At 43.1% G+C, this 15,231-nt stretch overlaps 1 protein-coding gene across 1 annotated transcript in view; it reads right to left on the reverse strand.

Annotated features, from left to right (window-relative positions):
- Positions 1-15,231, reverse strand: part of LOC139446754 (ectopic P granules protein 5 homolog) — a 75,369-nt gene that overhangs the window by 33,580 nt on the left and 26,558 nt on the right. The window contains exons 15-25 of the mRNA XM_071228064.1: positions 13,914-14,078; positions 12,791-12,913; positions 10,046-10,290; positions 8,653-8,793; positions 7,641-7,761; positions 6,994-7,088; positions 4,549-4,645; positions 3,385-3,618; positions 2,494-2,660; positions 1,127-1,357; positions 212-335 (exon numbers count right to left, since the gene is read on the reverse strand). Coding sequence (XP_071084165.1) covers positions 212-335; positions 1,127-1,357; positions 2,494-2,660; positions 3,385-3,618; positions 4,549-4,645; positions 6,994-7,088; positions 7,641-7,761; positions 8,653-8,793; positions 10,046-10,290; positions 12,791-12,913; positions 13,914-14,078 — 1,743 coding nt within the window. The remainder of the gene's footprint in view (positions 1-211; positions 336-1,126; positions 1,358-2,493; positions 2,661-3,384; positions 3,619-4,548; positions 4,646-6,993; positions 7,089-7,640; positions 7,762-8,652; positions 8,794-10,045; positions 10,291-12,790; positions 12,914-13,913; positions 14,079-15,231) is intronic.

The following is a 15,231-nucleotide window of genomic DNA, read 5'->3' on the forward strand; positions in this document are numbered from 1 at the left end:
GTCAGTCATGAAAGTCAAAATGTTTTCTTCATGTATATATTTAATATCTGGTTATTCCTCATAAATAATTGTTAAGTTATACACCAGAAATGAGCATACCACTTACCCAAAAAGGGAAATCGAACCTGCACCTTTAGCTTGATGAGCAAAGGCTACCAAACCATGCCAATATCTACACAGCCACAGGCTGAAAACTGGTGAAACGTCTTACCATTTGATTCTGAAAGACTTGCAGGAGGCGAGCTGAGTCGTACTGGGCCGGGAGGGATGGGAGGTAGAGGTTGGCGTCATGGAGACGAGGTTCATCAAGCCACAGGGCAAATGTCTGGTACATCCTGCAGAGAGACATACAGCATAGAGCCACAACCAATGCACCTACCTGGTCAGCTTCACTCCCCCCCTTCCTTACACAACCAACACACACCTACCTGGCCAGCTTCACTCCCCCTCTACCTGACACAACCAACAAGCACCCACCTGGCCAGCTTCACTCTCCCCTACCTGACACAACCAACACACACCTACCTGGTCAGCTTCACTCCCCCCTACCTGACACAACCAACAAGCACCTACCTGGCCAGCTTCACTTCCCTCTACCTGACACAACCAACAAGCACCTACCTGGTCAGCTTCACTCCCCCTCTACCTGACACAACCAACAAGCACCTACCTGGCCAGCTTCATTCCCCTCTACCTGACACAACCAACAAGCACCTACCTGGCCAGCTTCATTCCCCTCTACCTGACACAACCAACAAGCATCTGCTTGACACAACCAACAAGCACCTACCTGGCCAGCTTCACCCCCCCCCTCTACCTGATACAACCAATGCTCTATCTGACACAATCAACAAGCACCTACCTGGCCAGCTTCACTCCCCCTCTACCTGACAGAATCAACAAGCACCTGCTTGACACAACCAACAAGCACCTACCTGGCCAGCTTCACTCCCCCCCTACCTGACAGAATCAACAAGCACCTGCTTGACACAACCAACAAGCACCTACCTGGCCAGCTTCACTCCCCCTCTACCGGATACAACCAATGCTCTACCTGACACAATCAACAAGCACCTACCTGACACAACCAACAAGCACCTACTTGACACAACCAACAAGCACCTACCTGGCCAGCTTCTGGTGAAACTCCTTGGAACTGCTGTATCCCGGCTGTCTCTGCGGCGTCTCCTCGTCAGAGCCACTTGTGTCCTCTGTGTTGTTTCCCTTGTCCTTCTTGGTGTGTGAATACATATGGTAATCTGCAGCTTCACCCAGCCTCTTCTTCATCCTCTTCAACATGGAAGAGTAGCTCATGCTGTCAAAGAACCTCTCCCCTACACTGGCCCTCTGAGGTAGACTAACAGGAAGGAAAATGATCCATTAACATAACTGTATTTAACATAAACGTCCATGAATTCAAATGAATACCGTTTTCGACGCAATAAGTGCCCAGGTCGCTCTCAAAAGCTAAAGGAAAAATTTCGTGGTTTATGCTGACAGCCTGAAATGTTTATATATGACAGATATATATTTCCAGAATGTAATTGCCCATAATTTAGGGTGCATATAACACACAAGTGCGTATTATACACAAAAAAAAAGTCTTGTGTACATTGATCAATCGGAAGGGGTGCTAATTGGGATTGTTCACCAGCAAATATATTAGCAAATATCGCCGTTGGAGCTTATTAGAGCGGGGCGCTTATTACGTCAAATATGGTACTTACTTTATGACTGATACATTCTTGAACAGCACTGTAAACATGTTACAGCAGGCTAAAATGAATATCGAGTCAAAAATATTTAAGAACTGACTTCCAAGCATTTTGCGTTTATGGAGGTATAAAAGTAAAAACCGATGTGCATACTTTGTAAATTCACAAAATCCTTATTCATTTATTAATACAAAAATACTACAGACAACCAAATAAAATCAGTGACATCGTTCAGTGTTATACTGCAACACAAGTCCCACCCATTTTATTATCAGCCAGTCCGATAATGGGGGTGGCCTACCATTAAGGGTGTGCATAAGGCGAGTTTTTCATACCTAGAATTAGGGGGCTTTCGAGGGGGTCGACTTATACACAGTGTTGAAGAGTTTGGATGTTTTTTCCCCCATAAAATGACAACACCTTTGCATTTCAGGTTTATGGAATCAAACTTGAATCAAACACCTGGCTGCCCAGGTAGAGCAGGAAGAACCTCTGCCACACAACAGGGAGGAATGGATGGGACACCGGGTCTCTATGGGGGATGTTAATGTGACATACCTGGAATCAAACACCTGTCTGCCCAGGTAGAGCAGGAAGAACCTCTGCCACACGACAGGCAGGAACGGATGGGACACCGGGTCTCTATGGGGGATGTTAATGTGACATACCTGGAATCAAACACCTGTCTGCCCAGGTAGAGCAGGAAGAACCTCTGCCACACGACAGGCAGGAACGGATGGGACACCGGGTCTCTATGGGGGATGTTAATGTGACATACCTGGAATCAAACACCTGTCTGCCCAGGTAGAGCAGGAAGAACCTCTGCCACACAACAGGCAGGAATGGATGGGACACTGGAGTATCAAGAGCTTGCTGTGCCCAGCGGTAAATGTTCAGACGTGCAAAAACTGGAGCTTGTTCTAACTTCAGTTTGGGGACCACACGCTGGAAAGAAAGGCACTGCCGCTTATAATTTACAGCTTTTTTAAACTATTCTCAAACAATATGAAACAGGAAAATGGAAATTAATCGAATACGTATGAATCTCTGTATGAATCATCATGATAATCAGCATGTTAAAAGCAATTTAACCAATAGTTTACCAATGGTTTTACCAATGTTTAAGGTAGGGCTGGGTCAGGTGGGTACCGAGTAGGACCCGGGTACCCACAGGACTACCTGGACCCGTTGGTTAGTCACGTGATATATAGTTTAATGAAAAAATTTGTCTTGAACTCTATGGTTACACTACAAGTCACTAATGCATTTCTTTCTGACTATGCACCCATTCCTTCTGACTTTTCATATGGTTGTATAAAGATCTAACTTGAGTCAGCTTCAGTGTATTCATGACCAAATCGTTTAATACATGCATCTTAATACGTTTTGCAAGTGCTGTGGTAAAAACAATTACCAATCGAACATTTTGTTTCTCTTCAGACCTACAGTGGGTACCCGGGTAGGGTCGGGAAATAGAGGAAGGGGTACCCGGGTAGTAAATTTGGACTCATCCCAGCCCTAGTTTAAGGTATGAAATGACAGCCTGTCTAAAACAAGCATATCAGTAAAAACCTACAAACATAATACCTCTAGAATAGTTTCAAGAATGTGAAATATTTTTTATCAAAAATAAATTGATAACTGATGATTCAGAACATCCATATCATACCCTGTGAGCTTGATCAGGAGACAGCTTGGTGTCCGTGTACATCTCCTGTACGAGAGACAGCCATAGCTTCGTGTCCGCCTCATAGTCTGCCTCGACCACCAGGATCATGGAGGCCAGCCAGGTGAATTCTGGGAAGGAGTTCCGTTCCATCAGTGAAGGCAACGTCACACCAGAAGCAATCCAACTGACAACAGACGTCACCAAACCTTGGTTCTGGTCGCTTTTACGAATGTCCTGCAATAACAGAGAAATAATGTGTCATTATTTTGTTTGTTTTTTAACCCAGCACTCAGCAATATTCCAGGTATGTGACACCATCCGGTAAATATTCGAGGCGTTCCAGACAATCCAGTGATTGATATCATGAGCAATGATCCACTCCTATGATGATACATAACCATCCAAGTCACCAGGCCTCATCACCAGTGAATGAGTGAGTTGGGTTTAACGCCACCTTAAACATCATTCCGGTTATTTTGCGGCATGTCAGCTTAATGAGGGAGGAAAGCCGGAAGTGATGCAGGTCACAGACGTTTACCACTTCGGTGAAACCCATGAGCACGGGGATGGTGCTGACAAACCTAGAAACATAATCGGGGCGAACCTGGATTCGAAATCATAGGTTTCTGGCATGCCCCGTGGATACAACTCTGCACAGCGAATCGCGGTGCCTTAGACGACTAGGCCACCCGTACCCCGCCTCACCACCAGATCCATTAAGTCTCCTCTTACAACCAGATTTCAGGGGACCATAAAGAATAAGTCTGTTATAAAATAAGAAACATAGATAATAAACATATTTTAGAAACCATTCAAGACAAATGTTGAGGAAAACATAATATTGGTGTACAAGGAGACAGGTAACGCCAAAACACAGATCTCTCCAGATAATCATCACCCATCCAAGAGCTACCATGACATTGAGAGAGTGAGTGAGTTCGGTTTTGCGCCACTTTTAGAAATATTCCAGCAATATCACGGCAGGGGAGACCTGAAAGGGGCTTCACACATTGTACCCATGTCGGGAATCGAACCCGGGTCTTCAGTGTGACGAGTAAACGCTTTAACCACTATTCTACCCGACCGCCCCTGACATGGAGAGACAAGGCTTTACTTCACAACACACTTGTACACCGAGTGCTCCTATTGCCAGTCATTTCTCACCTTAAACGCTTGTGTGAAAACCAGCTTCATTTCATCAATTGCACCCAGGACGGTGAATGCCCTCTCCACGAGAGAGTCCACCATGTAGCAGCAGTTCCTGAAACACATCCCTCGTCAGTAATGCCACACACAGACTTTAGTGACATTTGGTCAAACTAGACTTCCATTCCTCCGCTTCACTGCCGTACACCCAACCTCAGTTAGTTAGTTTAGTCCAGGCAAGGAAAGTCATGTGTTCCATTCTTTCTAAGTTGATGAAATATATACCCTTTAAGTCAAGTCCAGTAATTCCGACATGGTTGATTGCATATGATTATGTCGGATAAACGAGAACGTCAAAATTAAGTAGTATCAAGAAAGCTGCTTTCTTAGTGGCTAAGGTCGACTTCCTGTTTGTAATTTCATTGGTCGGTCAAAAGTTCGTGAAAGGGATGTACTCAGTGGTATTGAGAACTTGTATCTGATTTTAATGAGATTGACATAATCTGAGCATGTGATTAATCCTGTTTTCTTTATTTAAAGTATTAATTGTTTATTGTTAAGCAAGTTTATCTCTGCAGCCGTTGTAATATGCAGCTACCAGCCGACCCGTCTCGCATCAAAAATTGGGCTGTGTACTCGAGGCAGATGACCACGGAGTACGCTGATCACTGTCGGATAAACGAGACTGATAAATGAGTGATTCTGGTAATTCATTGCAAATTAGGTATGTCAGAGTCTGACTGCGATACAGTCGGATTAATCGGTTCCCATCATTAGTGTCGGATAAAGCCGATTGTCGGATTAACAAGACTTGACTGGACATTGTTCACTAAGTGTTCATGCTTGATCATGTTTATGTGAATCACATTTATTGTGTGAGGGGCAATTTCTAAAATCCTTCCTCGACAGCGGTATAACGTCTACACTCAAACATCACTGTAACAGCATATTAAAGATCCATAAATTGTCTCTATTTTGTCTGAATTACATGTGTCAACAGTTAATGAACACAGATGCATTGCAAAATTTGTTCAAAAAAGTAATAAAACACTTCCTGTCTTACACTTTCAATAATTTGGATGAAATCTAATAATTATGGTTTAAGGAAACAATTTACTCTGATGCATGCAGAAATCTTATCAAAAGTACATTCAGTTCATTTAGTTCATTTTGAAGGAACTTTAAATCAGTTACACTGAGTGAGTGAGTGAGTGAGTGAGTGAGTGAGTGAGTGAGTGAGTGAGTGAGTATGGTTTGACGCCGCTTTTAGCAATATTCCAGAAATATCACGGCGGGGGACACCAGTAATGGGCTTAACACATTGTACCCATGTTGGGAATCGAACCCGGGTCTTTGGCATGACGAGCGAACGCTTTAACCACTAGACTACCCAACCGCCCCTATCCAGTTTCCGATATCACTATGAATGTATGTGGTAATAACAATTTTGGTACATTATAGCAGGGTAGTTAGTGTGGTATATCCCTGACCAGGAATCTGTTTGGAAAACATTTTGGGACAGACCGTAGACTCTGTGTAGGAAGCAGCACAGAGATACAATTACCACAGCCATAAGCCATCCCATCTTCCCAAGGCAAGAGAGTTAACTGACTTTAAAAGTCCAGTTTCCACCCTTGCCGAACTAGGCTGAAATTCCTGGGCTCGATCGTAGAGCCACCAGTGGCTATTACCAGTTATGTCCCTTCTAAGCCTCTCCTATTGACCAATCAGATTCCACCTCTCAGATCACTTGCGTTTGCTTCACACAAAATGGTGGCGCCCAGTCAAAACAATCTGATCTATAATCAAGATCTATATTGTGATAAAACGGGTCTTACATCGCGAAATGCATCAAATCACGTGAGCACCTTGATTAAAAACATGAAAAGATTTGGAAAATATCTGCTGACAACGAGTTGGCAGTGCACATGCTTTGCAAATCCTGCAATCAACTGAAATCTGCACGACAGTTTCCGAACCGGATTTTGATTTTGGTGCGCGAATTTGAATTTGGTTAGTCCAGCCAAAATGTAACTCCATAATACCAGCCTAGTTTGGCAAGGGTGGAAACTGGACTTTAATAGTCGGTTAACTCTCTTGCCTCGGGAATATGAAGCCATACATATTCAAGTCCAGTAACCATTGACAACATGGACAACGATCCATGCTATGGTCACACAGTCAAGTACATCGCAAATCATAGCACTATATTTTATCATCTCTTCCGTCATGCATCGGGGAACGGTTGGTCAACCTACTGGTAAAAGCCTTAGTTTGTCATGTCCAAGACCCGGGTTCGATTGCCGAAATTGGTACAATGTGTGAAGCCCATTTCGTGTGTCCCCCGCCGTGATATTGCTGGAATATTGCTAAAAGCGGTATAAACCTCACTCACTCACATCATGCTTGGGGAACTCGGGACATACTCTGCCACAGATTCCCCCCAGAGTTATCCCCCCCTACCTATCAGTAGACCATCGGGGAACTTTCATGAGCGCCTTGAGCCAGAATAGGATCACCAGTGTCGCCTTCCCCGGCACAGCACTGCAAATCTGGGACTGCAACGAAAAAATATGATATCTGTCGAACCAGATCAATACATTGATCCTACAAGAATCTCTTTACTCAGCAGTTACTGCTTTCACTAGGTAAAATGACTCATTGGTCACAGCACACAACTAAAAGATCATCATTTTCAGTAACACTCGTTAGCCCAGACACTGTTAAACCTTCTGGACAACTAGCGTTGAAAACCCTTACATGTTCACATCAATTAAATGTGCCTATAATTCGCCTATCTGGAAGATTGTTTATCGGACCGATTTCACTCGAAGCTTCAACATGTTCAAGCCAGATTATTTTTGCTAAAACATCCCTGGCCATCCCCTAGAATATCAATGGCTGGCTCCTTGTATGGACATTCGTGACCTACCTGTATCATGTCTGTGAACTGTTTAGTGACGGTTCCAGGGAACTGGGAATATCAATGGCTGGCTCCTTGTATGGACATTTATGACCTACCTATATCATGTCTGTGAACTGTTTGGCGACGGTTCCTCGGAACTGGGAATATCAATGGCTGGCTCCTTGTATGGACATTCGTGACCTACCTGTATCATGTCTGTGAACTGTTTAGTGACGGTTCCTGGGAACTGTGAACCCAAAACTGACTTGGCCATCTTAAAAAGGGATTCGTCCGCGGCTAGAAGGGTTTGCTGAATCTTCAAGAACCTTAATTGAAGCAATAGCACCATAATCAGTACTTAAGTACTTAACAGGACATTTTAGAAATTGTAGAATCTGAAATTGAAATCTGGCAAACATTACCTCAGATTGTTTTTTGTTCAAGGCAGCAGTCAGCAATATTCCAGCCAGTAATATATAAGACAGCCAGTAAATAATCCATGCTGGGACAGACAAACCAGTGGTTGACATCATAATCAAAGTCAATTGTCATTGGGGAATGATTACATGCGTCAACACGTCATTGTGTCTGACCAACTGATTTAATTTAGTCGTCTCTTACAACAAATATCCCAGCAACATCACAGCTGGGGACACCATAAATGGGCTTAACACACTGTACCCATGTAAGAAATGAACCCAGGCCTTTGGCGTGTCAAGCGACCACTTCAACTACTAAGCCACCCCACCAACTAGTAATAGAGCGAATGCATAGGATGTGGACATGTGGTATTACAACAGAAATCTAAACAAAATATCTACAAAATGAATGTTGGACATTTGCAAAGAATATAGGTAAAACAACTGGCCCATGACAAACTTCCATCCCTATTTATGAGTGAGTGAGTGATTGAGTTGGGTTTAACGCCACTTTTAACAGTATTCCTGTTATATCGCGGCGTGTCAGCTTAATGTGGGAGGAAAGCCCGAAGTGATGCTGGTCTCAGACGTTTATCACTTTGATGAAACCCATGAGTATGGTATGGTGCTGACAAACCTAGAAACATAATCGGGGCGAACTGGGATTCAAAGCCACAATCATAGGTTTCTGGCATGTCCAAAGGACACAACTCTGCAGAGCGAATCGCAGCGCCTTAGACGACTGGTCCCCCCCCTACTATATTTGAGATTATTCCAAGGATCCAGTCACCAGCTTACCCTTCACTCTGCAGGAAGTACATGGGGGAGTCGTAGAAGTAGGGCACGATGCAGCTGATGATGTGTATGACAGCGGAGAACTGGTTACATGTGGTCAGACTTATCAGGTAGTCCATACCCTCGGTCACAAAACTTGTAATGCTGAAACAAGTGAGAAACAGCCTCATATCAGAACATCATATGTTTGTTTGTTTGTTTGTTTGTTGTGTAACACTGCACTCGGCAATATTCCAGCTATATGACAGCGGTCTGTAAATAATCGAGTCTGGACCAGACAATCCAGCAATTGACATTATGAGCATCGATCCACGCAATTAAGATACAATAACATGCATCAACCAAGTCAGTGAGACTGACCACCCGATACCGTTAGTCGCCCCATACAACAAGCATAGTCTGGTACTAACAAACCAATGGTTGATAGTGTGAGAACGGATGCAAGGCATCTGTGTAGGATCATATTCTACTGTTGTTTGTCCCTATTGGTCAACAACCTCCTCAGTTACCTGCCATCTAATCCTCATATTGGTTTAAAATCATCACACAATGACACACTATATCAACTAGGTCACATATTGACCTGATATATTGACCATATATCACCTTTTGTGACAAATGTTAGGAATTTAATTTTGGACAAGAAATTCAAGGGGAACTTTAAACAAATGATATACTGATAATCACTGGATAAAGTTTCCATCAAACATTTAACAAACAGACACCATCCACCTTACCCGTGGTATTTATATTTCAGATGCAGCAAAACTGACAGTGAGTGTGTTCAATGCCACACTCAGCATTATTCCAGCAATATGACGGAATCCAGTAAATAATTGACTCTGGACTGGACAATCTAGTGATTGATATCTGAACATCAATCCACATCAATCAACCCAGTCACTAAGCCTGGATCCATTTGGTCTCCTCTTACGACTCTTTCTATTCCAAACCGGAATCCCCCAATCTCATTAAAATCAGATCTTAGTTCTCGCTACCACTAAACAAAGATCTGAGGACATCCAATTCGGGGTCATGTCAGAACGACCTTTCATCCGACAGATCCTTACAATCTAGACCATCTATTAGCCATTCCAGAATGTTCTTTTGTTCAGGTTTCAAATTTGTAATTGAGAATTTGTCAAAATATGTTTCGAAGCGTAGTCGCCAATTTGAAATTTGTGCCGTAAAGCATGAGAAAGCTGCCTACTGGTCGGTCAAAGTTCGCGCAAGGTCGGTCTGACGTGACCCGTAATGGGATGTCCTCAGATATTTGTTAAGCGGCAGCGAGAACAAAGATCTGATTTTAATGAGATTGGGAATCTCCACACAGGGATATTTCATGGCAAAGACATGGTAAAGACACAGGCTACCAGTAGAACACAGCTACCCTTACTTGTGTCCGATACTAGTCATGGTGAGAGCCACAAAGCAGGCCACAGGATTCTTCAGTTTCAGTCCCCTGGAAACGGGCATCAAGTGGTCATCTTTCAGCAGGTCTGGTGGCTCCATCTCAGCAGCAAGTTGCAGTGAAGGAGAGGGGATGCTGTGTTTGTGTAGCTTCAGTTTCAGCAGCAAGTCCCAGGCCCAGTTGTTGAACTGCTGCTCCTGGGTCTGGTTCTGTCGGACAACTGAAGCCATCTGCAAGAAAACTCCATGCCAGGGCCCCGTTCCTCAAAGAGATCTTAGCGCTAAGTTGGTCGTAATTCCCATACTTTACCATAGACTAACGATCATTGTAGCGCTAAGATCGCTTTGAGGAATGGGACCCAGGCTGGTTGTTGATTTACACCACACTCACCAAGGCCCTGTTCCACAAAGCGATCTTAGTGCTAAGTTGGTCGTAATTCCCATACTTTACCATAGACTAACGATCATTGTAGCGCTAAGATCGCTTTGAGGAATGGGACCCAGGCTGGTTGTTGATTTACACCACACTCACCAGGGCCCTGTTTCACAAAGCGATGTTAGTGCTAAGTTGGTCGTAATTCCCATACTTTACCATAGACTAATGATCATTGTAGCGCTAAGATCGCTTTGAGGAATGGGACCCACGCTGGTTGTTGATTTACACCACACTCACCAGGGCCCTGTTCCACAAAGCGATCTTAGTGCTAAGTTGGTCGTAATTCCCATACTTAACCATAGGCTTACGATCATTGTAGCGCTAAGATCGCTTTGGGGAATGGGACCCAGGCTGGTTGTTGATTTACACCACACTCACCAGGGCCCTGTTCCACAAAGCGATCTTAGTGCTAAGTTGGTCGTAATTCCCATACTCTACCATAGACTTACGATCATTGTAGCGCTAAGATGGCTTTGAGGAATGGGGCCCAGGCTGGTTGTTGATTTACACCACACTCACCAGGGCCCTGTTCCACAAAGCGATCTTAGTGCTAAGTTGGTCGTAATTCCCATACTTTACCATAGACTTACGATCATTGTAGCGCTAAGATCGCTTTGGGGAATGGGACCCAGGCTGGTTGTTGATTTACACCACACTCACCAGGGCCCTGTTCCACAAAGCGATCTTAGTGCTAAGTTGGTCGTAATTCCCATACTTAACCATAGGCTTACGATCATTGTAGCGCTAAGATCACTTTGAGGAACGGGGCCCAGGCTGGTTGTTGATTTACACCACACTCACCAGGGCCCTGTTCCACAAAGAGATCTTAGTGCTAAGTTGGTCGTAATTCCCATGATTTATCATAGACTTACGATCAATCAGCACTAAGATCGCTTTGTGGAACAGGGCCCAGTATTCCAGCTCAACGATGGCAGCATGTAACCAACATACTCACCGACAAAAGAAACATGAATGCCATACATTATTCAAACATTATGAGGAATTACTCATGTTCAAATAATATTAAATTGGTTCAACACATAAACGAACACACTGGAACGTTGTGTGAATAGATGCACATGAAGGCATCACATGTGACGTTATAGACCCATGACTCGATATTCACCATTTGTCTGTCAGGATTAGTGTGTAAAGTTTAGAAATCACATGACAATATCGATATAAGAATAAAGTCACTCTGTGGAAACGTACATACTTCTCTACATGTTTCTATGGTTCGCGTTTCTTTTGGCGGTGAGTATAGAATCCGGACCAGACAAACCAGTGATTGATATCATGAGTAAATATGCACACCATTGAGGTACAATGACTTGGACCATTCGCAGAGTCTGAGCAGCTGATCCAATAAGTCTCCCCTATGACCAAAGCCCCGTTTCACAAAGCCATTTTAGCGCTAAGGTGATGGTAACTCACGATAGTCGTAGCGCTAAGATGACTTTGAGGAATGGTGCCCAGCACAGGTTTCAAGGGGACCTATTCTAACCCAGAATCCCACAATGGTACATGTAAAGGTCAGTAAGTAAACAGTTAATTTCAAATTCTTTAAAATTAGTCGAGGATTTTCTTTTGTTCTGCAGCAGATGTTGACAACATGAATAAAGAATCAAAGAATAAAAGACGGGGAGAACTATTCCGCCACAGGCTGATTATGGACACAAGTGAATAGGTTTCCAAGCCAATATTTCAGCTTATTGCAGAAGTTAGTTTCTTACATCAGCATGATCAGTCTCATTAAAATCAGACCTCAGTTCTCGCTACAGCTAAACAAAGATCTGAAGACATCCCTTTAGGGATCACGTCAGAACGACCTTTCATCCGACCAATCAGTGCGTCGCTTACCAGATCATGAAAGTTGGAGTGTGATTTCTAATCATGCAACGTTGAAAACTTTAACACGGGGTATTCCGAAGGATAGTTACAGGTTTAACGACTGAATCTATACAATCTAGACCATCTATTAGCCATTCCAGAATGTTCTTTTGATCAGGTTTCAAATTTGTAATCGAAAATTTGTCAAAATATGTTTCGAAGCGTAGTCGTCAATTTGAAATTAGTGCCATAGCATGAAAAAGCTGCCTTCTGATTGGTCGTTCCATTGGTCGGTCAAAGTTCGCGCAAGGTCGGTCTGACGTAACCGGTAATGGGATGTCCTCAGATCTTTGTTTAGCGGAAGGGAGAACTAAGGTCTGATTTTAATGAGATTGCAGCACAATCAGCCTCGCAGTCAATACAACAAAACCACAGAGTTTTTACACGAGATAATCATCCACCCACCTGTCTGATCCCCTCTCCAATGACGGCCCCCATGTGTCTGTTGGATATGTACTTGGAATAACACTCCACAAGTAGTAGCGCCACCTGGCGGTGAAGTCGTACTGACAGTACAGGTGCTCCCGTCTGAAACAAAACGGTTATTTTGTTCATGAAAATTCTGTTCTATTGTTTAGATAACACTCACGCTTTGATGGGGAGATTCTGAGCGTGCATGTTGAACCTGAATGTTGCCGATTCCTTGGAGATACAGCGATATTAATAGTATCCCATAAAGTATGGAGAATACGACCTCGATCTATCTGTAGACAGGTCAAATGGATACAGCTCGAATGAAAACTGTCTGGTGTACGTTTGTTCAGAAATAACAAAGTAGTGAAATTGAAGTATTTGATGTGATTGTTTGATCTGATAAAGGGTAAATCTCCAAGATGTCTCATGATTTTTATAAATGAAAAAACATTCGAACATAACTCTATTATGTGACCTAAATGAAGCCATCGTTATTCAATCAAAATGAATAAAACAAGGTCACCCTTGTACAACCCTCATGGCGCATGGGTATAGCACTGCACTGCTGTGTCTAATTGAGATCAGGAAATCCACATACCATATTCGACATAATAAATGCCCAGGGTGCTCTCAAAATTAGAAATGGGGGGCTCTTATTAGAATAATATTTTGGTGAAAAACAACAGAGTTGAAAGATCTTACATTTCGTGGTTTATGCTGACAGCCTGAAATGTTTATATACGACAGATATATTTTTCCAGAATTTAATTTCCCAAAATTAAGGGTGCATTTAACATACATATTATACAAGAATAAATATGTCTTGTGTACATTGATCAATCGGAAGGGGTGCTAATTGGGATTGTTCACTAGCCAATATATTAGCAAATATCGCCATGGGCGCTTATTAGAGCGGGGAGCTTATTACGTCGAATACGGTATTTCTATATTTTCTCAGAAAATAACAAACAGTTAATATGAAGAATTGTCTTCTTGCAACTCGGAATTACAGATTCTATATACCTTCTGAATTAATTCATTCCGAACACATAATCCATAATTCCTTGCACCTCGTTGGTTATTCTTATTATCTCCTTAAGGATGCTTGTGTTACCTGTCGCTCGATGCTCCAGTTCATCCGACTGAGCACAAGTCTCGCCAGCTGGTTCTGCGGCTGTGCGAGATCTGACAACAGCAGCCACTGCCTCAACACTAGCATGTCTGGGTCGCTAGGCAACCACGACCACATTGGCAGCTCACGGAACAAGTACAGGGACATCTGGGAAGGAAAAGTGAAAAAATTATTTGAGTACATTCCATCTTCTCAGCATCTTTTCATGACATTAAATGTGAGGTAACCTTATTGATTGCTCACTTCATGTTCAGTCAGGTGAGCTTAAACAGAAGATTACCATTATTTGGAACTGAGCATGAGCACCTGCAGGGTTGCATGCAACGCACAAATACGCATCCAGTATGCACCAATGTTGAGAATATTGTTAAGAATATACTGCATCCCACAGGACGCATAATATTTGGGCGTTCGGGTAGCCTAGAGGTTAAAGCGTTCGCTCGTCACGCCGAAGACCCAGGTTTGATTCCCGACATGGGTACAATGTGTGAAGTCCATTTCTGGTGTCCCCCTGCCGTGATATAGCTGGAATATTGCTAAAAGCGGCGTAAAACCAAACTCACTCACTCACTCGCATAATAATATTTACTGTACCTACAACGTAGACTAACGTCTAGTCTCTGATATGCACATATTTTACAGAAAAAAAAAAATGTTAAATTATCTTCATAACGTGTAAAGAAATGGTGCCCAGGGAGTCTCCTCATTTTCAAAAACAGACGTAACCTAGACTTGCCCACTATTATAGACTTGCATGGGCTGCAATGAATATATTTGTTTCAGGGTCTGTACGAAAGACTACCGACAGCGCATCAACAGCAGTTACAGGGGTGTCATTTCTTCCATCAACCATGACCACTGTCTACATAGTTTCATTCCAGGCTCTTAAGCAATTAACAAAACATTGAGTACACTACACCATTTCATTACATAACAGGACCCTCATATTACCTACTTGGACCCTCCAGGACCCCCACTTGTGTAAGTTTAGATGAACAGGTACATGTTACTGAGTAAATTTTGGGACCCTCTCTGGGGGGTATGGCGGACCTTATGCAGAGGAAAATTTGTCAGGCATGGGCCGTTTTGTACTCAGTAACATGCACTTGTTCATCTAAACTTACTTTCATCTGGTACTTTGAAAGTATACCCTAGTCAAATTTTACCAGAGTGTCCACTGAGTGCATTAAGGGTCAACATTTGGGGGTGTCTGGCGGGCCTTATGCAGCAGGCGATTTGTCTGGCAATGGGTATTTTATACTGAGTAGAGTGTAATAATTTATTTTATGTTGATTTCATG

This window comes from Haliotis cracherodii, unplaced genomic scaffold, assembly GCF_022045235.1.
Source record: "Haliotis cracherodii isolate W230 unplaced genomic scaffold, xgHalCrac1.p SCAF_6, whole genome shotgun sequence".
Taxonomy (NCBI): domain Eukaryota; kingdom Metazoa; phylum Mollusca; class Gastropoda; order Lepetellida; family Haliotidae; genus Haliotis; species Haliotis cracherodii.